The following is a 23,288-nucleotide window of genomic DNA, read 5'->3' as shown; positions in this document are numbered from 1 at the left end:
CTCATCAACATCCCAGTTCTTGTCTTGAGTGTTGTAAGACACCTTTAACTGACTATATTTGTTTGGAAGAGCTTGAAGGATCATGAAAACTAACTGTTTTTCACCAATATTAACATCTAAAGAATTTAATTTCTCAGCTGCATCAGTCATTTTCAAGATATGGTCTCTGATTGACCCTATGCCATCAATCTTGTATGTGGTCAGCATTGCCATATAGTGACTGATTTCTGCCTTCTGAGATTCTTTGAACTTTCTTTCAATTGCTTGTAAATACTCAATAGCTAGTTCATGCTTCTTGATTCCATCGCAAACAGTATCAGTCATGGCACTTTCAAGTATAGAAAGTGCCACTTTGTTCGCTCTGACCCATCTCTCTGCATCAGCTTTCTCAGCCCTTGTACTTTGATCAGTCAGAATCGGCTTGGGAGTTTCAAGGGCTATGTCAATGTCATTGAGTGTCAATAAGAGCCCAATCTCACGTCTCCACTTCTTGTAGTTGCTTCCCCCTGTGAGAACAGGAATGTTTGCCAAGTTCATAGTCCGGAACGATATTGCAGATGTTGAACCTGCAATGAAATCACAATTTGAACTTATTAGTTCCTGATTTCATCTCAACATCACTTTGCACATCATGACTATAATCACAAACCCATATATATAGTCTTAATCAACAATCTGTTGATAAGCATACATAGAGTGGAATGATTAAGCAAGAACTTGAAAAACGATCCGCTGATTTCTGCCATATATCCTTAGACACCAAATGGTTTAATGGTGTCTCATACATGTAAAAAGCATTTTGAAAGTGATCAAAGAATGCACCGAATGGTTAATTAAGGTCTGCATTTGTATTTTAAAAGATCAAAATACATCTGCATACGACTCATTATTGCAGTCGATGAACCGGGAAAGTAAACACATTCATCTATACATTTGCCCAAAGGATTCAAAGCAATTAACAACATACCTTTTAATCATTATAACTCAAATTCACGAATCGGGCAGCGGAAGCGATTTAGAATTTGAAAATAATAGAAGATTTGAGGGTTGGAAAGGAAAAACCCAGATCGATGTTTATAGAAGAAAGCATTGCTTTCTAAAATCTGGAAAACCTTCACTCGATAATAACCTAAGGGTTCCTTTGACGGTTTACATTACCGCTTCTTTTATTTCCTCCAGAACCAGACTTCGATTCTTCATAAGAGTATAAAAGAAAATTTTTTTATTTTTTTTTATTTTTTTTTTATTTTTTTTTATTTTTTTATTTTTTTATTTTTTTATAGTAACATACAAAATTTCTTCTTTACAAATTGAACTCATGTTGATATGTCTTGTGGCTCTGATACCACATGTAAGACCCTTAATCATAATCACCAAGACCAAAACATGAACTACAACTTAGAGAGAAATATTCAATTTATGTATATGAAAAAACACAGCAAGAAGAACATACCTGCACTTGTAGCAGAACCCGAAGCCATAGCAGCAAGCTTTCAGTGTACCTTCTCTTCTCTCGCAGGTTATCAAGAGCTCGACTTATAAATAGGATTAAGTCCAAAATAATGAGCATGTCCCTGTGAGAAGAGAGGCCACTATATATATACATATAATCTTTACCATAACTGATTAGGATTCCCTATCAAAATCCATATAGGAAACAAATTCTTGTTTCCTTGTTCTGATCTTCATGCTGTACAGAATCCCTCTACAAAAGGGATTAGCATTCCTTTTATTAACAAGACTTTTCTATCTTATTGAACACCTATAGCCGGTCCTAAAACTCCTCTATCTCATACTCACATTCTTACATATATATATATATATATATATAATATGTCAATCCAATTTCTGTTTATATTAATTGAGAAACCGTTATACTAATTTGTTGTCTAAAATGAAAACCCTAGCTAGCTAGATATCGCTACCAAAGAATCCATTGATCAAGTATTTTATATATATGCCTTCCATGCCCTTTATTCATGTTAATAATGTTGATGTTTTTCTATAATTTTACGTCCTCTTTATATATTCAATTCATTGTTGATTGAATGAATTGAATAAATATCAACTGACGGTAACAATGTGGGTGTGAGAAGTTAATTGATGTGTAGATAGCACTACCCAAAATATATTGGTCACAACTAGTTGATGAAAAGTTATACACTCCAGATAGTAATTTGGAGAGAGAAGCTAAAGTGAAGGGTATTGATTAAGAAATTTGTATGATAAATTAACTTTGTAACAACTGGTTCGCAAAGAATGCTCTGCAATTTTCTTTTCTTAAATAAGTTTGATCTCGCATTTAGCCAAGACAATACCATTTGTCCTCTCCTCCGTGGTTGGCGTAGCTCGTTTTGGTTCGGGCGTACCCAAAGCTTGGCACAGGCTCACGGAGCAACGTTTTTAAGTTGATTAAGACCTAGTTTGGGAGTGAGGTGCTTAAAAAAAAAGCACCTATGAAAAAAAGCTATGAGGGTTTTAGGTGTTTGGTAAACTGAAAAAAAAAAGGCTTATTTTGGAAGCTGCTGTGAGAATAAGCTGAAATCAAAGGAAAAAGCTGAATCTGCTATTTGCAGCTTTGGAAAACTGGTTTTTTTTCAAAGCACATGGAGCTATAGTGCTCTTTTAATGAAAAAACCCACTATCAGACTGCTTTTTTTTCCAAAAGCACTTTTACAAAAAAGTTTACCAAACGCTCTGCTGCTTTATTTCACAGCTGCTTATTCTCACAGCACAGCCGCTTATTCTCACAGCAGCTTTTTTTCAAAGCACAACAATACCAAACCAGCCCTAAATTGTAGCAATGATCCTTCAACCTTAATTAAATTGGAGCAATGGTCTCTTAACTAAATATCTATTATCGGTTCCTCAACTAAAAATTCATTGGTAGATATACTTTAAGATTGCTGCATTATTTCTTTCCTCAATCCTGTTTTTTAGTTATACGTTGTGCTAGACCTAAGATTTGGAAAACAGGATTGAGGACCTAATGCTTGTTGGTATATGGTCCAGCCCATGATCAATGTTCTAGATTATTCTAGTAAGCAAGAGATGAGGCTGGAGCTTGCTAGACAATTCTAGCATGTTATTAAGTTGATGGAAGAAGCTAGAGAGTACTAGCTTCCTTGGTTGCAAATGGAAAGATCTAGAAGCTACAAGTATGTGGCTAGTCTAGATTTTTCTATACTAGAGGTTTGAAGAAGGAACTAGAAACTAGTAGAATGCCAAGCCCTCACCTATAAATATGGGTGTGATGTAACCAATTGAGAACCAAGAGTGAGTAGCAAAGGATCAAGTCCAAAGCTAGAGTTCCACTCCAAGAGTGAGAGTGAGAGTGTTCCACTACACATTGTGTGAGTGAAGTTTAGAGTGATAGAAAGTGTGTGTTATACTTTCTTGTATCCATCAAGCCTTGTCTTTGGCTTGGTAAGACTACTCTTGTTGTATTCATCTTTTTCATATAGTGAAGATTGATCCTTGTTTGGTGGACGTAGGCATAAATTGCCGAACCACATAAATTCTTGGCGTCCATTTTCTACTTTACCTTGTGCATTCTCTATCTTGTAGTACCGACATTCCTAACAAGTGGTATCAGAGCCCGGTTGGCTCGTACTACGAGATGGAAGGAAGTGGCACTATGATCAAACTCACCAACTCCAATTGGGTAACATGGAAGCCAAGGATGGAGGACATTCTCTATTGCAAGGATTTGCATGAGCCAATTGAAGGAGATGCCGCTAAGCCCGAGAGCATGTCCGATGCCGAGTGGAAGAAGATGAATCGCAAGGCTATTGGCACAATTAGACAATGGGTGGATGATAGTGTTTTTCACCATGTGTCTAATGAAACCAATGCTCGCGAGTTTTGGACGAAGCTTGAGTCCTTGTTCGAGAAGAAGACCCCAGCCAAGAAAGCCTTCTTGATCAAAGAGCTCATCAATGTGAAGTACAAGGATGGTTTAAGTGTAGCAGAACACTTGAACAATTTCCAGAATATCATCAACCAGTTGGCTACTATGAAAATGATGATCGAGGACGAGCTACAAGCGCTCTTGTTACTTGGATCCTTGCCAGACAGTTGGGAGACCTTTGTGGTGAGTATAAGTAACTCTGCTTCTAATGGTGTTCTTACTCTTGATAATGTTAAAAATAGCATGCTCAATGAAGAAACAAGGAGAAAGACTTCTGGCACAGATAGCAGCCAAGTATTTGTCACAGAGAACCGCGGAAAAAGCAAGAGTAGAGGGCCTAGAGGTCATGGCAGGAGTCCTAGCCGATCCAAGTCAAAGTTCAGGGGTGCATGCCACCACTGTGGCAAAGAAGGCCATATGAAGAAAAATTGTCGAGTTTGGAAGAGAGAGCAAAGGGAAGGAAACAATCAGAAGAAAGATGATACTGGCAATACCACCGCTGTCATCTGTGGTGATGTACCAGAAATATTGTCTGTTGGTGAATGTCTGCATATGGGCAACTCTGACAGAGACATTGAATGGATCTTTGATAATGGAGCTTCCTTCCATGCTACGTCCAAACGGGAGTTCTTCAGTACATACAAAGAAGGTGACTTTGGCATAGTGAAGATGGGGAATGAAAGCTATTCCAAAATTCTTGGAATTGGTGATATCTGCTTAAGAACTAATCTCGGCTGCCAATTGATGTTGAAAGATGTGAGACATATTCCTGATATACGTCTCAATCTGATATCCATCGGTACCCTTGATCGACAAGGATATTATCACCATATTGGCGAAGGAAAATTGAAGCTTACTAAAGGCTTAATGGTGGTAGCAAAAGCACGACTTTGTTGTACGTTGTACCGGTCAAATGCACAGGTTTTGAAAGGTGAGTTGAATGCTGTGGAGGACTCATCTCTAGACTTATGGCATAAGAGGCTGGGCCACATAAGCGAGAAAGGCCTACAAGTTTTGGCAAAGAAGTCTCACATTCCCTTTACCGAAGGTACGTCGTTAAACTCTTGTGAGCATTGTTTATTCGGAAAACAAAGAAGAGTTAGTTTTTCTGTTCCATCTACAAAGAAAGGAAACTTGTTAGATCTTGTTTATTCAGATGTGTGTGGTCCCATGGAAGTCGAGTCACTTGGAAGAAATAAATATTTTGTTACTTATATTGATGATGCTTCACGAAGGGTGTGGGTGTATTTGTTGAAATCCAAAGACCAGGTGTTTCGGACATTCCAGGAGTTCCATGCCATGGTGGAGAGGGAAACTGGGAAACCTCTCAAGTGCCTTCGTAGCGACAACGGCGGCGAGTACACATCTCACCAGTTTAGAGAGTATTGTGTAAAACATGGCATACGTCATGAGAAGACAGTTCCTAGAACTCCACAACATAACGGTGTTGCTGAAAGAATGAACCGAACCATCATGGAGAAAGTCAGGTGTATGTTGAGGACTGCAAAGTTATCTAAGCAGTTCTGGGGTGAAGCTGTAAGGACAGCCTGCTATTTGATCAACCGATCTCCATCAGTACCATTAGGTCTTGATGTTCCAGAGAGAGTATGGACTGGTAATGATGTGTCTTACTCTCATCTGAAGGTGTTTGGTTGCAAAGCTTTTGTGCATGTGCCCAAAGAGCAGAGATCGAAGTTAGACTACAAAGCTACACCGTGCATCTTTCTTGGTTATGGCGGTGAAGATTTTGGTTACAGATTATGGGACCCATACCAGAAGAAGTTTATCCGAAGTAGAGACGTGGTCTTTTATGAAGAACAAACAATTGGGGATTCGGATAAAGAGGCACAACCAGATGGCGCAGTCAGAGGAGTTGATCCATTAGCTTCAGATGAAGAAAGTCACAATGACATCCCTGAAGCAACTGCCAATGAAGTGCCTGCAGAATCAGATAATGCTAATCAAGAGGAGCCTGATCAAGATGTGCCAAACCATGAGATTGCTGATCAGGGGGAGCCTAGTCAAGAAGAGCATATTCAAGGAGAACCCAATCAGGGGGAGCCTCCAGCCCTACAAGAGAATGAAGATCAGGTCAGAAGATCCATCAGAAGTCGAAGACCGTCTACCAAGTATTCTTCATCAGAGTATATCATGTTGACTAATTATGGAGAGCCCGAAACATATGAGGAGGCCAGAGCTCATAACGACAGTGACAAATGGATGAAGGCAATGGAGTCGGAGATGGATTCCTTATCAAAGAATGATACCTATGAGCTGGTGGAGCTTCCAAAGGGCAGGAAAGCATTGAAAAACAAGTGGGTGTTCAAATTGAAAAGAGACGACAACATGACAAGGTACAAGGCTCGTTTGGTTGTCAAAGGTTTTGGTCAAAAGAAAGGAGTTGACTTTGATGAGATTTTCTCACCGGTGGTGAAGATGACTTCCATTCGAGTTATCCTTGGTATGGCAGCAAGCATGGATCTTGAGCTCGAGCAGTTAGATGTTAAAACTGCATTTCTCCACGGCAATTTAGAAGAGGAGATATACATGGAGCAACCCAAAGGCTTTGAAGTCAAAGGTAAAGAAAATTTGGTGTGCAAGCTCAAGAAAAGTTTATATGGTCTTAAGCAGGCTCCGAGACAGTGGAATAAGAAGTTCAACTCATTCATGGTGAGTAATGGGTACAAGAGAACTCATGCTGACTCTTGTGTCTATATCAAACAATTTTCTGGAGGTACATTCATCATCTTATTGCTTTATGTTGATGACATGTTGATTGTCGGACAAGATGCTTCTATGATTAAAAAGCTCAAAGAAGAGTTATCTAAGTCCTTTGACATGAAGGACTTAGGGCCAGCCAAGCAGATTTTGGGCATGGAGATAATTCGTGACAGAAAATCCAAGAAGTTGTGGCTGTCACAAGAAAAGTATGTTGAACGGGTGCTTGAAAGGTTCAACATGAAAGCAGCCAAACCGGTAAGCTCACCTTTAGCCAATCATATCAAGTTAAGCAAAGAGTCGTGTCCAAAAACATATGAAGAAAAGGAGAAAATGGCAGTTGTTCCCTACTCTTCAGCAGTAGGAAGTATCATGTATGCAATGGTGTGCACACGACCAGATATTGCTCATGCAGTAGGTGTGGTGAGCAGGTTTCTCTCTAATCCAGGGAAGGACCACTGGGAAGTCGTTAAGTGGATTCTCAGATATTTGAAGGGGACTTCTAAGATGTGCTTGTGCTTTGGCGGTTCCAAACCAATCTTGGAAGGATTTACAGATGCTGACATGGGAGGTGACCTGGATGGTAGAAAATCTACATCTGGGTACTTGTTCACTTTTGCCGGGGGAGCCGTGTCTTGGCAATCCAAGTTGCAAAAGTGTGTTGCTTTGTCCACAACCGAGGCTGAATACATAGCCGCTACAGAAGCATGCAAGGAGTTGTTGTGGCTGAAGCAGTTTCTCCAAGAGTTGGGTTTGAAGCAAAGTGATTATGGCATTTATTGTGATAGTCAGAGTGCTCTGGACTTGAGCAAGAACACTACATATCATTCACGCACTAAGCACATTGATATTCGTTATCACTGGATTAGAGACGCTATCGAGAACAAGTTGCTACAGCTGAAGAAGATTCATACCGATAATAATTCTTCAGACATGTTGACAAAGGTAGTCACAAAATCAAAGTTGGAATTTTGCATTAAGGCTGCTGGGATGAACTCCAGGTAACTTGGAGTCATGATCGGAATTCCTCCCTCATGGACTGGAGGGGGAGATTGTTGGTATATGGTCCAGCCCATGATCAATGTTCTAGATTATTCTAGTAAGCAAGAGATGAGGCTGGAGCTTGCTAGACAATTCTAGCATGTTATTAAGTTGATGGAAGAAGCTAGAGAGTACTAGCTTCCTTGGTTGCAAATGGAAAGATCTAGAAGCTACAAGTATGTGGCTAGTCTAGATTTTTCTATACTAGAGGTTTGAAGAAGGAACTAGAAACTAGTAGAATGCCAAGCCCTCACCTATAAATATGGGTGTGATGTAACCAATTGAGAACCAAGAGTGAGTAGCAAAGGATCAAGTCCAAAGCTAGAGTTCCACTCCAAGAGTGAGAGTGAGAGTGTTCCACTACACATTGTGTGAGTGAAGTTTAGAGTGATAGAAAGTGTGTGTTATACTTTCTTGTATCCATCAAGCCTTGTCTTTGGCTTGGTAAGACTACTCTTGTTGTATTCATCTTTTTCATATAGTGAAGATTGATCCTTGTTTGGTGGACGTAGGCATAAATTGCCGAACCACATAAATTCTTGGCGTCCATTTTCTACTTTACCTTGTGCATTCTCTATCTTGTAGTACCGACATTCCTAACAATGCTCTCAGTTTTGGACCGGATAAAAAGCAATTTTTCAATCTTTAATTGTAACAGGTCTACCTTCTTTATGGCATCCCAGGCCTCTTAGACAAGGCTATATGGAGAGTCATGGAAGGCCACGGTGCATGTCCTCGTGAAGTCCGGACACGGCATTCATACAAAATTGTGAAGACTGTCATCCATACGTTGTTGTTATAGGCCGAAGTTATAGTATAGTTAGAGCTGTAAAGCCTGTGGGTTGTGTTGATTAATTTCCTTTTATAAAAAGACATTCTATATGATTAAATCAAGAGAATGTACGAATCCAAAATCACTCTCTTCCACACTATATTTCTTTCCCATATCGTTGTCGCTCTATATTTGTTTTTGTTCAGTGGCTACAAATCTGTTCTGCCGGGGGTGCGTCCCAGTTGGCAGTTCGCTTCTTCATTTGGTTGAAATCATGAATGCATTGCTCTGTCGTCATGCCTGCAACTCGCTTTCTCTCGGCAGCCAGTTTCTTCCCAGCAACTCGGTCAAATTTGATCTCCCAATCCTTTTCCCAAGCGTCATGGGCATCGCAGAGCTCAAGGGTGCCGTTTGCCCAGTGGGTCCAGCTCCACCCTTTGTAGAGAGACTGCATCACGTCGGCCACGCACGGGCCTTGGCATACGGGCGTGCAAGGCCTGCACTTGGCCCCGCTCAATGGCCCTGGGCTTGACAAGGACGCCACCGGCACTCCAAAGCGGTGTGGCGGGAACTCGTACTTGCGGTCTGTTACAATACAAAAGGGGAGTCGTTTAGTGACGTAAGGTACCCCTTGGATGGTGAGTTGGGCCTTGAAGGCGGTTTCGGAGTTTAGTTGGTGGAATCCGGCTGCGTCGAGCTGGGGAAGGAGGGAGAGGCGCGAGAGGGCGACAGTGGAGGTGTTGAGGTCGCCAACTCCAAAGCGGTCGTTGAGTCCGCCGTAGCTGGAGCCTGGTGGGACCAGGTACTGACCGGGCACGAAGTACTTGGGGTGGAGGGGGGCGTTCCAGTAACCGTCAACGCGGGTTCGGACAATCCAATCGTAGGTGAAGTTGTTCTGTTTTTGGTAAGCTCGGATCATAGTTAGGCAGCCTTCCACCAGGTTGAAATATTGCAAGAGACCCTGCATATTACATTTAATTCATTTTAAATTTTATGAAATTAACACCGAGTTCCACATTTTATTTATCCAACAAAATACAATACCAGAACAACATGACAAGTTTTTATTTATCCACCAAAATTTAAGTTCTTAGTACTACGGTGTAGTGATATTCATATTCACGTGTAAGTGAGAGGTCTAAGGTTGAATTATTGTCAAATGTGAGTTTGAACTATATTATTACTAGTCCATTATAAGACTAAGACTATCCCTCCCCATTAATGTATATAATAATGTTTGTTAAAAAGATTAAAAAGTTAATTCAAGAATATTACTCTACAAATGATTTATTATTTATTATTTATTATTATTATTATTATTATTATTATTATTATTATTCATATACTGGTGGATCAGCTCAGCTGGCTGAAAGAGCTCAAATAAAATCATCTCTAACCAAATGAGGGTCAAATGACTTCTGTTTGTACCATATTTGACCAATCCCGAAACTACTGAGCACCGGTCAACGTTATACCGTCAAGGATCCATAAAAGTTTCCCTCCAACCAGGAGGCCAATCACAGCGCGACACGTGTCAACATCAGAAGCCAATTATAGCGCGACACGTGTCAACATCAAAAGCCAATCACAACACGACACGTGTCAATGTCAGAACAAAGCTAGAAATTCTCTTATATAAAAAAAGATCATTCTCCCACAATATTTCCTAATGTCATTTGTACTAAATCATTCATTAGTACTCACTAAAGGAGAGCTTGAACCTATGTACTTGTGTAAGCCCTTCATAATTAATGAGAACTTCTCTATTCCGTGAACGTAGCCAATATAGGTGAACCACGTATATATTATGTTTGCTTCCCTGTCTCTATCCATTTACATATTTATCCACACTAGTGACCGGAGCAATCTAGCGAATGTCACAAACTTGACACTTTTTGTTGTACCAAACTCCTCATTGATTTTGTGCATCAACATTTGGCGCTGTTTGTGGGAACGACACTTATTCCCACTCTTTTCAGCTTTGTCAAGCTGGTTTCCACCATTCGTACACTCTCTTTTGATCAGGCATCCCTCTCCAATATGGGGAGCGAATGAAGCCACGACACACAGAATGACACCCATCTTGCACCTAGGATGAAGCAACGAAAGAAGGAAGGAAAGAAGCTGCTATTCAAGCTAAAGTCGAGGAGCTGGAGGCTCAGAACAATAAGATAGCAATAAAGAATGAGATCCTCCAAGAACAATATGAGAAGCTTTTCAAGACGTTCCACGAAACTAAGCGTACTTAAACACGCGAAGGTAACCTAACATGGAGGGTCACCTTCCTTCGACATGGGTATCCTTGATGAGGAGTGAGCTAATCATCAAAACATTGATCAACATGAGACTTCTCTCAACCCAGTTGCTTCGACCCAAAGCAGGAGAAGTGGAGGAAGACACCTCTTTGCAGAAGGGTTGGAAGGATTGAAAGCCGTTTATCGTGACTACCGAGACTTCCTAAAACAACGTCGAGAGAATCCTTTCTATATAAGCTCGAAGATCAATGACCCAAGGGTTTCTGAAAGACTTGGTCCCCTTCCACGACCTAGGCCAGCTGCCCATTTAAGGAAAGAACGACAGGTCCCAGAGGAACATGAAGGTACAGAGGACTCGGAGGTATTCCGACAGACTCACCCTAGAAGTCAGTACGGCGAGTCCAAGGAAAAATCACACGCTCCTACTCAAACTTTCTTACTTCTGAGAAACGATGGAGACTTACGGAAGAAAATTCCAGTGGTACATGACTCCACTCAGGACCCCATTGTCCTACAGCTCATTGAGGAAGTAAACAAGTTGAAGGTCGAACGTCAGGGCGAGATACTTGACTGGAACCAACTCAGGCATGGCCCTCTCACAAGGAGGATCATCGACACCCCATTCAGGTGAAGACAACAAAAACTTGGTTTACAACTCTATACTGGAAGAGATGACCTGATTGAACACCTTAACCTCTTTGAGTCCACCATGGCATATCAGATGCACACCGACGAAGAGCGATGTCTTCTCTTCTCTTCCACCCTCTCTGACGGAGCTCTAAACTGGTATTGTCGTCTTCCACCCGAGACAGTATACTCATTTGAAGAACTAAGGAAACTGTTTGTCACTCAACACATCTTCCAAACCTATCGAAAGCATGGATCCCTTCAAGCATAGCAAAACATTCATAAACATCACTCATGTCAGTCAACATAAACATCATACATTCCAACACATTCATACATAAACATCATACATCCCAACACATCCATACATAAACCAATTGTGCTTCGAAAGGGTTCAACATACTTTGTGTCATTCAACACTTGCTACAATGTGCCTCGGCACCTTGCCCTTATTCTTACCAACTAGGTGACAAAGGAACTCTGTGCCACCAACCAGGTGATGAAATGTACAACCCGTACTCTAATATTATTTGGCAACTTGCCGCTCTTATCACCAACCAGGTGAAGAAGGAAATTACTTTCGTGCCACCAACCAGGTGATGAATTGTACAACCAGTACTCTAATATTATTTGGCAACTTGCCAATCTTATCACCAACCAGGTGAAGAAGAAACTCATCTTTATGCCACCAACCAGGTGATAAAATGTACAACCCGTAATTTCCTTCATGCCACCAACCAGGTGATGAAATGTGTTACCCGTACTCTCTTTCGTACCACCAGCCAAGTGATGAAATCATCTCACCATTCGTTCCACCAACTAGAAGACGAATGGTACAACTTGTATATGTGAACTCCTAGAAATTAATATTTTAATAAACAGTGCTAGACCATATTTCTTATCATCTCAAACTGAGGGACCAAAAGATTTTAAGTCAAACATAACCTATGACAAAAAGTCATTTTCAACCGAGGAAGCCAAAGGACTATGACACGTGTCTGAGTTATTTGTACTGCCTCTTAGTCCTCCTACCTTGTATTTTACGAATGCATTTTGATTTTCTCTCTCCTAAAACAATTTAATTACTAATTAGTAGGTGTACGCACGTAGCTCATACCAAATTAATTGAAAATGACAAACACATAACAAAAATGGCAGCAGGAAGAACTAATTGTTGTAAACACGTTATTCTTCCCAAGGATTTTCCATTGACAGAAGGAGCAAGACGATACGATACAACGATTAGCCACGCTCCCTTTATCTTCTTCATTTATGGTTAACGAACCAAATTAATTCAATCCGACCATTCCATAATATCGTAAAACTGAAATATAATTAATATAATGTTTATTTAAAAAAATTAAAATAACAAAAAAATGAAAACAGAATCAGGAATTGAGAAAGAAAGAGGAACCTGGATGCCATTGGGCGAGTTGTTGGCGGTTAGCACTCGGTCTCGGGTATCCTTTTGGGGTGGAAGATTTTGACAGCGGCGATCCTTGGAGCCGACTTGAGGAGCGAGAACTTGAAGGCGTTGGGGTTAACAGGACTGTGCAAGAAAAGATCGGAATTGAGATATTTGTTGAGAATCTTGTCGAGGATGGACGGCCCCGTGAGCTCGAACTTTCGGGCCCCACCAACCAAGCAGATGGCGATTCTGGAGTGACCCAATTCATCATCCTCCTTCTTGTTCAATGACTGGGTCCGATTTTTATTTTAGGTCCCCGTTGCCGTTGGTGAAGAAGTAGGCGAAGCAATTGGAGTTGAATTGAAGTTGTTGGGTGGCACCAGGAACTGGAAGGCGCGACCGTCGCGAAAGAAGGATCGGATGAGAGCAAAAGGGATGTTGGTGGGAGAGAAAAAAGAAAGAAAGATGAGAATGACAGGAAGAGTATTAGAGAGATGGTAAGGATGAGTAAGAGAAGCATGCGCCAATTGAGATCGGAAAACCATCTGGCAAAATAAACGGTCATCCTGTTTTCGAGGAGGAGGATTCTCCACTTCACCATCTCATTTGATTAGATATCTGTTGCTGATGATGTTGGAGCTTGGATCCAAATCCAAATAGTGCCCTCAGCCTCAGGAAATTGAAATTGGGACGGGATGAGATGGGGTGGGTGGTGACTTTGCGTTTACTTCTTTTTTTCTTTCTCTCTCGTTTGATTTTGATAAATGGTTTCCTTTTCTTTTTCCGTTTCCTTTTCTAACTTTGTTTTTAGGTATGGTCCGCGGAGGAAGGAAGATGGCAAAGACTTTTAATGTGTGTGAGGACGTATTTAGGTTTAAAGGGCGAGTATTATTAATTAGATTAGGATTTAGGAGGAGGATTATTAAGCAAAACGGTTTGACAATTTGTATAGATTAGGATTTAGGAGGAGGATTATTAAGCAAAACGGTTTGACAATTTGTATTCAGTGTAGATGGTAGATGGAAGAAGCAAGCTTTTCCACTTGGGTTTTCTTTCAATATCTGCTCTGGTACCTGCAGGCTCTTGTTGACTTAGAGCAACACCAGCCCACTCTTTTAGGTTGGCCCAAAGTCTAAAAAAATAGGTTGGCACCTAAAAGGATCCCGCTTCTCTGCCCTCCCACTTCGCATGCATTCTCATCCCCTTCTATTTTGTGCGGTCACGATTAAGCCACATCAACATTTTATATTGATTTTTTTTATAGGGATAATAAGACAAAAAACAATAGTAATTTAAAATGTTGACGTGACTTAACCGTGACCGCACAAATAGGAATAGATGAGAGTGTATGGGAAGTGGGAGGGCAGAGAAGCCAGGTTTCACCTAAAAACCCACTCCACCCCCCCCCCCCAAATAGACCGGCCTAAAGTCCACTCTAGTCTCTAGGCCAACCCATAATGGACTAAGTGAGGATCCGGCCTATTTGATGTCAGCTACGGCTGAGTCTTTTTTTGCGGCTGGCGCATGGGCGCGCGTTCAAGCCTTTAATAAAAAAATGTCAGACTCTCACCGTGGGCCACGTGTCCACTTTTGGGATGTTGGATTTCAACATTTTTGAAATTCAACCGTCCAGATTAATTAATTTAGTAAAAAATTATAAAAATTGTTTAAAAACACAAAAAAAATAACAATTATATATATATATATACCTAACCATCTTCAAGAAAAAATGTACTTTCGAAAAATGACACGTGACGTGACAATATTGGTTAAAAATTCTATCCAAAATTAAAAAAAAAAATTATTTTTTATTATTTTATAATATAAAAAAATATTTTAATTCGATATACTAGACTCTGGGCCAGCTTATTTTTTAGGGGTGGAGATGCACTTGGTAAAATACTATTCATTGCAGTCAAGTACTATTCATTTGGATAGATTAATAGACATTGGGAGAGCTTATTTTTTAGGGGTGAAATTGCTCTTATTACTTGGTCGAGCCGTCTTGTGTAGGTTTGGTTCATGTTTTTCTTGTCTTGATCTTTGTTTGGTTGGTTAGTTGATCCTATTCGTCCCTTGTTTGGTTATGGGCTTTTGCCTCTGCTTTTTTCAGACCATCTCCAATTCATGAAATATAAGTTTTAGGGATATAGTCATTTTAAAAGATTTTAAAATCTCGGATGTAGTCAATTAGGATTTTAAAAGACTTTGAAATCATTGTGTAATCAAATTAGGATTTAAGAAGATTCTAAATAATACATCTAACTCCATGAGTAGTCGATTATAATTTTAAAAAAGTCCACACAAGTCTATCAATTAAATCACATTGCACCCCTTTATTAATACCAACACCATTGCGTAATGAGTCCCCTTTGCTCCAACAACTTCCGCACCATTGTTCTCAAAGCAAGTATTTGACACATTGCTCCCACTAAACAGCATGGCTTCGGATGATGATGAAATTCAAGTGACCTCTGAGATTATGCCACTCGGTAACAAGAAGGTCATTCACTCACCTATGACTAAGGAGTAAGGAACACCTCAATATTAAGAGGAGGAACACTAGAGTCACTAGCCCACGAATCACCTTTCTTTAGCACCAAACAGCCAGATACATAAGTCAAATGATTGATTATCATGTTTATACTGGTTTGGTAATGTTAACAAATCCTATCAAATTCATAGAAATCTATAATAAAAATTCATACAAATATGCAAAAATTTATATAGAATTGTAAAATCTATTAAAATACTCTGAAATCTGTTACTTCAAAAAGGTCTTTTAAAATCATCTGAAATCCAAATTGACCACACCCCTTTAAACCCCTCCAAACCATCTCCAACTGGTGGACTAAAATAAGCATGGGAAACAAAATATATTTTTAGGCTAGATTTCCCCCTCCCCCCTCCAGAAATTAAGCTTGACTTAAATTATTCTCGACCCACCAAAATGTCATATTTCAAATGTGATCCTATGAGATTAAATCTAACGGTAAAAAAAAAAAAGATTTGACGGCTCAAAATTAAATCATGCCTAAAATAATTTAAAAAAAATAATTTAAATCAAATTTCACTTAAAACTTTGTAAATGCCTATGTATTTGTATGATTTTTAATTATTTATCAAAATTTAATTAGGCTAAAATCATTATTTAATAATTTTTGGCTAAAATTAAGCCACAACCATTAGAGGAGAAAAACAATTTTTGGATTATGGCTTAAAATTTTATGGCTTAAATTTTTAAGTTTTATTCCCAGAGGTTGGAGATGATCTTAGTGCTAGACTTTTCCGGTTTTGAAAACTTTTACTTATAAGGGCATGTTTAGTTAACATAAATGAGAAAAATAAAAGTATCGGAATGGGATTAGCTTATAAAATTCCCATAGCTTAAAATATACAAGTAAGAAAATAGAATAAGATCAATTTATCATTATATTGGAGTTTATTCTTAATTTTTGGATATTTGATTATGGATCTCAATAAAAAATTTATATTGTAAATATACGTAGGAAAAAGTTGAGTGAGATACTTCTAATCAATGCAAGATTCTATTTCTTGTAAGCACATATGCCCTAATTTTAGAATATTTATACAGTATTCTAAGATAATCATATATTTTTATGTGTGAGAATTTATACATACGTGATTTGCTTGGGATGTTTTTATAACATCTTAGCATTTTAAGTTGTGTAAGTGTCTCTTGTGCCATGTAGTTCTCATTGTTCACTCTTGTGAGTGAAAATGATCCTCTTCAAGCTCTGGTAGTGAAAAATGTTGAGACTTGATTATAAATGCGAACGAGACTTTTGCATTAAATTTTTGTCTCGGTGCATTCTTCTCATTTTGTATTTATCATTTAAAAAATAAGAAATAAACAAAAGTGTGAAATTTGATTAGAGAAAAAACAATTATCATGTTAATAATTTTTTAGGAAAACTAATGAAAATAACTTGAAAACTTTGAGTTTTAATTGAAATGATAAAAATGTGTTGTAAGTGAATAGTATCAGAATCGACTTTTTAAAAGAAAATTTTTATTTTCGTTAAAAATAAACAGTACCAAAAATGTTTCGTTAAAATTTTATAATTTTTTTGATTGAAAGTTGGAACTACTCATGTTAATAATCTTTTTGTTTGGGATTTAATATTCTCAACATTTTTAAGTGGGCCTGTACGGCGCGTTTTACGACATTAACCCAGAAACGAAAATGGAATGAGAAAAAGAATCGAAGGTCGAGCGAGGTGAGGACGGGGGTTGTATGCAACAAGTGGTTGCAGTCCGCAAAGCAAAGATCGTAGTTTCAGTTTCAGGCAGTGGAGCAGTAAATCGCAATGCAAGGAGGATCGTCGGGCATCGGATATGGTCTGAAATACCAGGTGATTCGCATTTCCCTACTTTTACTCTATTTTCCCCCAAATTCACAAACCCTAATGATTCCGATTCCGATTCCCATTCGAACAATCGGCCAGGCTAGATGTATATCAGATGTTAAAGCTGACACAGATCATACTAGCTTCATCACTGGCACTCTCAGTCTCAAAGAAGAAAACGAGGTTTGCCTGCCTTCCTCCCCCTCGTCAAATTCTTTCAAATAAAACCAGTGGATCTGAATAATCGAATTGAAATGTTGAATTGAGTAGGTGCATTTGATTCGGCTCTCTTCCGATGGAACCGAACTCGTGTGCGAGGGTTTGTTTTCTCACCCCAACGAGATCTGGGATCTTGCTTCCTGTCCCTTCGACCAACGCATCTTCTCTACTGTTTACTCCACTGGTAATTGCTTTTCTATTTTCTTTTTCTGATTATTTCAAAATCCCCTGATATGATACCGTTGAACAATGCTTTGATCACATATTCTCACTGTTCATTGGATGCTTTTACTTTTTTATCTTTCCTAATTCTCTTTAAGTTTTAAGCTAATAATGGTAATTATACATTTCTTTTATTTTATCTTGCTTCTATATTTGTTTTTTTGCTTTCAATTCTCTGCAAGTCCAGTATGTCGCAGACATTCGTAGTGTTTTTATAAAGTTCAATGTGCTTGAAGGTGAGTCATACGGAGCAGCAATATGGCAGATCCCTGAGCTATACGGTGAATTGAATTCCCCTCAGTTGGAAAGAATTACCTCCCTTGACTCACAAGTTGGCAAGATCAAATGGTCAGTATGTTTACCCTGCTCTTTCTCTCGGCATCATTTAGTTGCCTAATTATGTTTTATAAATTTCGATTTATCTTTCGTCTTTCCAATCATTTTTTTCCTTTCTGCTGTTTTCTCTTTTGTTTGAATAAAATAGGAAGATTTATATCATAACAGGAAAAGAATTTAGAACTATAAATTATTACCTATAGTAATTAAATTTAAGGAATCATTATCTTATGCTTAGAAGGAAGTTGCTCGTCTAATGTTCCTGGCTCATGTAAGTTTGTGGAGGACTATTTGGTGTACTCTTGTGGTTATATTCTTGTAACAGGTGTTAATTTGCTATAAATTTCTTGTGGAATGTAACTCGAGTTTAATTTCGTGTTATTTGTTTTGATATGTGGTTTGGTATGAACTTTGTATTATATGTTGGACTCATTGTTTCTTCCCATGTTGTTCTTTGACTCTCCTATGTAATGTGAATACAATTGAACAGCATTCTTTGGTGGCCATCGGGAAGGCATGATAAGGTGATCAGCATTGATGAAGAAAATCTGTCCTTGTGGAGCTTAGATTTATCCAAAAAAGCTGCTCGGGTATTTTTTTTTTTGATGAAATTCCTTTAGAGATTTCTTGTCAATCATCCGCATATGTAGTACATGTTTATGGAAGTAACCAGAGTTCTATCTCTTTACAAGATTTAAATTATTATGGTTTCCTACTTCATCAAAATGTACTCATGCATGAACCAAAGAAAAAGAAAAGGTTATTGTCGGGGAGGAAGGAAAAGACAACGAAATTGTCTTCTCTCTCTTGCGTATTTTTTGTATTCAATCTTGTTACCATAATAAAACTATTGGCCTTTCAAGATCTTAAAAGGTTTAGAAGTCAATGGATTATCACTTTGAATTTCAGACTGTTCTTATTTAGGTCGTTTCGCCGAGTCCAGGTACAATCACAGGAGTCAGCTGGTGTGATGCACTACTTGTCTGGTGGTGCATGGGATCCGCATGATATGAATGCTGTTGCAGCGACTTGTGAATCATCCATCCAATTTTGGGATTTACGAACAATGAAGTATGTATTAACACTGGCATTGTTTTTATTTGTTAAACAGGGCCAACATAGATTTTCAAACTTAATTATTCAAATTCTCGTGTGAAGCATAGATTCAGGTTTGATAGTTCACATGAAGGGTTGCCTAGGGATGGCTACCAGGGTATTGCTGTACTACTATATGGACTGGCTTGTCATTTTGCAGATTATATTTATTATCAACCAAGAATGAACAGAACTATTTTAGGGACTGTTACTTGTTTGAGGTTTTTGTGGTCAGTATCCCTTCTTGATCAATAATAGTTTCCGTTTATCTGCAGGAAGACAAATTCTATCGAGCATGCTCATGTTCGCAATGTTGATTATAATCCCAAGAAGAAACATGTCCTTGTAAGAGTGTAGCTTTTTCCCCTCTGAGTGTGCTTGTTTCATTCATGTCTATATTTAATTCATTCTCTTCAATTATTATCTCAACCAATTCTAAATTTGAGAACTTGAAAGATGTTCACATAACTTGCATGTTTCAACACATGCACTGACACACAGACAAGGATTAGCCTATTGTTTTGCATAGAAATTGAGTAACACTATTCTCAACTCACAAGAAATCTGTCTACTTTCAAAATACATTAGAGCATTTCACTGGAAAAAAAGAAAAAGAAAACTAATGAAAAGGGCTTGAAAACTTTTGAGTTTTAATCAAAAGGACAAAATAGTGTTGTAAGTGAATAGTACGAGGAGTGACTTTTTAGAGTAAAAATGTCCTTGTGAACACTTTTACAGATAACTGCAGAAGATGAATCTGGTATACGCATATGGGATCTTAGGAAGCCAAAGGTGCCTATCCAGGAGCTTCCAGGACACACACACTGGTAAATTTTTTGTGTACCGTTACATTTCGGTCCCTTCAGCCATGTTTTGCCTGATGATCCTTTGTGTATTGGTGTATGTTTCAGCATTTTTGGGATGTTCATACTTGTGTCGAAGAAGTGTCAATAATTGCAGACTTTAATTGTCTGATTGTTACCTCTTGAAATATTTTCAGGACATGGGCTGTCCTGTATAACCCTGAGTACGATGGGCTGATTTTGGTTTGCGCTCTCTCTCTCTCTCTCTCTCTCTCCCTCTCCCACACACACACTACAAGGTTTTACATGTTTTAGTCAATTGAACACTTTCTGATAAAAGTATTCTATTGCAGAGTTCTGGCACAGACTCAGCTGTCAACCTGTGGTTTGCTTCTCCACCTAGCGATGATGAGTCTGGGCGGTAGTTTACTTGCCCTGACACTCCATAGATTATTTTTGGGGTGTGATATCCACACACCCCATTTTACTTCTCACACACCTTTTTAATTTTCGGCCGTCGGATCGGATGAATTGAAGAAGATCAACGGATAGAAATTATCAAGGGGTGTGTGAGAAGTAAAATGGGGTGTGTGGATAGCACACCCCTTATTTTTATGTTGACTAATTACATTCTTTGATTTTACTGATGGTTCTTATCATGTTTTGTCAGCCTGGTTGACTCATCTACAAGGCGGATTGATCCATTGCTCAATTCTTACAGTGATTATGAAGACAGTATTTATGGTAACTATGGCAACTCCTGAGGCATATAATTGATTTATTGTAATCTTAAACTAAATTATTATTACTTCAAACTATAGGCCTTGCTTGGAGCTCTCGTGAACCTTGGATCTTCGCATCATTATCCTATGATGGAAGGGTAAGAGCCACTAGGAACGATTAAATATATTTGTTCCAAATCATTCATTTATTTTTCAGTAAGAGCATGAATTTTATGATATGTTCTGTTAAATGATGCCAGTTTCATATGCCTTTGTAACTTGCTTCGGCTGCAATTTGCATATGCATCAAATGCCTCATCCTTTCGCAGGCATGTATTGTCTGTGTTTTGGAAGAAGTGTGCACACTAACCAATTCAACTCTGTCTAATAAATGCGAAATTCTTTCTTTTCCATGACAAACAGGTAGTTGTAGAATCAGTGAAGCCATTTCTCTCCAAGAAATAAGGTTTGACACACTGGTCCCTGTTATTATGATTGGTCTACTTGGTGTGTGATTTTGGATATCAGTGTTTGCGTGTGTTCTGAAAGATCACAAAAGAAGACCACAAAATACTCTTCTGAGAGATCAGGTCCTAGTTCAATTTTTTTGGGTGTACTATGATCTGTGAATACACAACTCAAGTGGCAAAATAGATTTAATTCCGATTCCAACATTAGCAGAAACTTGGGTGTTGCGAAAGCAGAAGCGCAGAACAGGCAAGGGTACTGTTGTGATATCGATGGACATTCATTCATGTGTTGAGTACAATTCATCTTTCTTTGGTTTCGTATTTGTTAAATAAGCTCATTGTATTTCCCCCCTTTCAAGTATGTGAATGTTAACTTGAATAATTGGCTGTTTAACATGTGCGACTGTTACTAATTTTGATTGATCATCTCTCGTTTGAAGGATGTGAAGGATGTGGACCTTTTTTTCCTTAAACAATGGAAATTCAAATTTTACATTTGTGCTGCTCTACTTGTATATTTATCCACTGCTTCCTTGCTTTCACACGGTTTTTCTTCTTTATCCGCTTCCTTTTGCCACACCACTGCATATACTCTATTATCAACCAGCGTCTTTTTTGTAAAAGATTGATCCACTAGTTCCTTTCCAAGTCGGATGGGGGGTTGGTGATCAATTTGCCCCACGTATTTTCTTAGATATGTACAATGGGGATGGCGGGGAGTATTTGCATCTCTCATTGCGTGACGTCTCATGCAATATGAGAGACACGAACACAAGGAAATGTCTTCTGTTACCCAATAAAATCCAAGACCCCTAAAGGTGGATTTTTGTTTTGGTTTTTTTTTTTGGGGGGGGGGGGGTGGTAGCGTTCAAAACTTCAAATGTCAAAAGTAGTTTTGGCATGATAATTGACAAAGATGGATTTGTAGGCGCCTCAATTTCCTGATCGAGTGACGACATTAAAGGTTGATTTGGTATTGCTGTGCTTTGAAAAAAAGTTGCTGTAAGAATAAGAGGCTGTGCTGTGAGAATAAGTGGCTATGAAATAAATCAGCAGAGTGTTTGGTAAACTTTTTTGTAAAAGTGATTTTAGGAAAAAAAAGTCTGATAGTGAGTCTTTTCATTAAATGAGCACTGTAGCTACCTGTGCTTTGAAAAAAAACCAGTTTTTCAAAGCTGCAAATAGCAGTTTCAGCTTTTTCCTTTGATTTCAGCTTATTTTTACAGCAGCTTTCAAAATAAACCTTTTTTTTTCAGTTTATCAAACACCTAAAATCCTCACAGCTTTTTTTCATGAGTGTTTTTTTTTTAAGCACCTCCCTCTTAAACCATCCCAGCTTATCCAATCCAGACACCAAAAAGAAATGTGTTTGGTTTCCTCGTCGTCCAACAGCAGCGAAGAGACCAAATTTTCCCACTTGTTGTAACAGCGAGACACGTGGGGATCGTTACACCGTGGCTCTCCTGCCACGTCCTGCTTTACACGTAAGATACGTTATCCTTCTTTTCGTCAAATGCATGATCGTTTATCCGCAAGCTTAAGCTAGCACTTCAATTGAGAAGCTCATGGTCAACAAGTGCCTCGGCCATGTCATCATGCCGCAAAGTACTGACACGTGGCGGAACCAGGAGAGACGCTGCCATTTGCCTTGTGGTTGTGTCAAGCAACCAGATGACGGACATGAAATTGGGAATAGCAGATCATGCCCTCTGCCTAGGCAAGTGGAGAGAGACTAGGAGTAGCCGAGCAGGTACTACTCCCACCCTAGTGCTTTTTCTTTTCGGGTTTGAAACTGTATCATATAGTACCGGGCAATCTCCTCTAATTGGCCTGACGTCAAAACTCATCCGGAAAAACGATTAAGCATAATTAAAAAAAAAAAAAAGATTCTAAGTGTGCATATTGATTAAGAAAAACTAATAAAAAGTGTTTGAAAATTTTGAGTTTTAATGATAATGACAAAATAAAAGGTAAAGTGAATAGTATCAGGTTTGACTAGAGTAAAAATGTGGTTTTTCATTAAAATGAACAGTACCGTGTGCTTTTCGTTAAAACTCCATTTTTGATTATTGACTGAAAATATGAAAATGAAAGTAACTAGATTTTTTTTTATTTTTTTTAAACCAATTCCTTAACAAAATCTATAAATAATTGACCTGAAATAATGCACTTATTTATTAGTATCGATTTCAACACTTTTACCTTAATCTTGATCGTTGATTTTAGAGTAATCAGTCAGTCTAACGACTACAAAATTAGAGGGGTTTGTATGAGGTTAGAAATAATGTGTTAAATTAATTTTCTTTTTGAAACAGTTATT

General features: G+C 38.6%; 1 protein-coding gene and 1 pseudogene across 2 annotated transcripts; one reads left to right on the top strand and one right to left on the bottom strand.

Moving 5' to 3' along the window:
• Window positions 1–8,489: 8,489 nt before the first annotated feature.
• On the bottom strand, window positions 8,490–13,492 carry LOC103410441 (uncharacterized; annotated as a pseudogene).
• Window positions 13,493–16,894: 3,402 nt separating this feature from the next.
• LOC103420849 (WD repeat-containing protein DWA2-like) lies at window positions 16,895–21,463 on the top strand. 2 transcript variants are annotated; one of them, XM_008358891.4, is made up of 13 exons: window positions 16,895–17,107; window positions 17,201–17,284; window positions 17,372–17,504; window positions 17,779–17,890; window positions 18,369–18,468; window positions 18,822–18,949; window positions 19,249–19,318; window positions 19,712–19,800; window positions 19,974–20,019; window positions 20,130–20,197; window positions 20,447–20,520; window positions 20,598–20,656; window positions 20,922–21,463. In XM_008358891.4, exons 1-13 carry the CDS (start codon window positions 17,063–17,065, stop codon window positions 20,961–20,963), a joined length of 1,050 nt encoding a protein of 349 aa, XP_008357113.1. In that variant the 5' UTR covers window positions 16,895–17,062; the 3' UTR covers window positions 20,964–21,463. The 2 variants fall into 2 exon arrangements, with proteins under 2 accessions (XP_008357113.1, XP_070670256.1); XM_070814155.1 differs by having other exon boundaries at window positions 16,896–17,107; window positions 20,759–21,149.
• The last annotated feature ends 1,825 nt before the right edge of the window (window positions 21,464–23,288 follow it).

This window comes from Malus domestica, chromosome 15 (assembly GCF_042453785.1).
Source record: "Malus domestica chromosome 15, GDT2T_hap1".
Classification (NCBI taxonomy): Eukaryota; Viridiplantae; Streptophyta; class Magnoliopsida; order Rosales; family Rosaceae; genus Malus; species Malus domestica.
Note: the sequence above shows the minus strand (reverse complement) of the source record. Positions and strands in the feature narration are given on the sequence as shown.

Coding starts and splice junctions, on each gene's coding strand:
- LOC103420849 (XM_008358891.4), top strand. CDS start 17,063: ATGCAAGGAGGATCGTCGGGCATCGGATATGGTCTGAAATACCAG. Junction 19,319..19,711: donor CCAAGAAGAAACATGTCCTT/GTAAGAGTGTAG, acceptor ACACTTTTACAG/ATAACTGCAGAAGATGAATC. Junction 19,801..19,973: donor CTTCCAGGACACACACACTG/GTAAATTTTTTG, acceptor AAATATTTTCAG/GACATGGGCTGTCCTGTATA.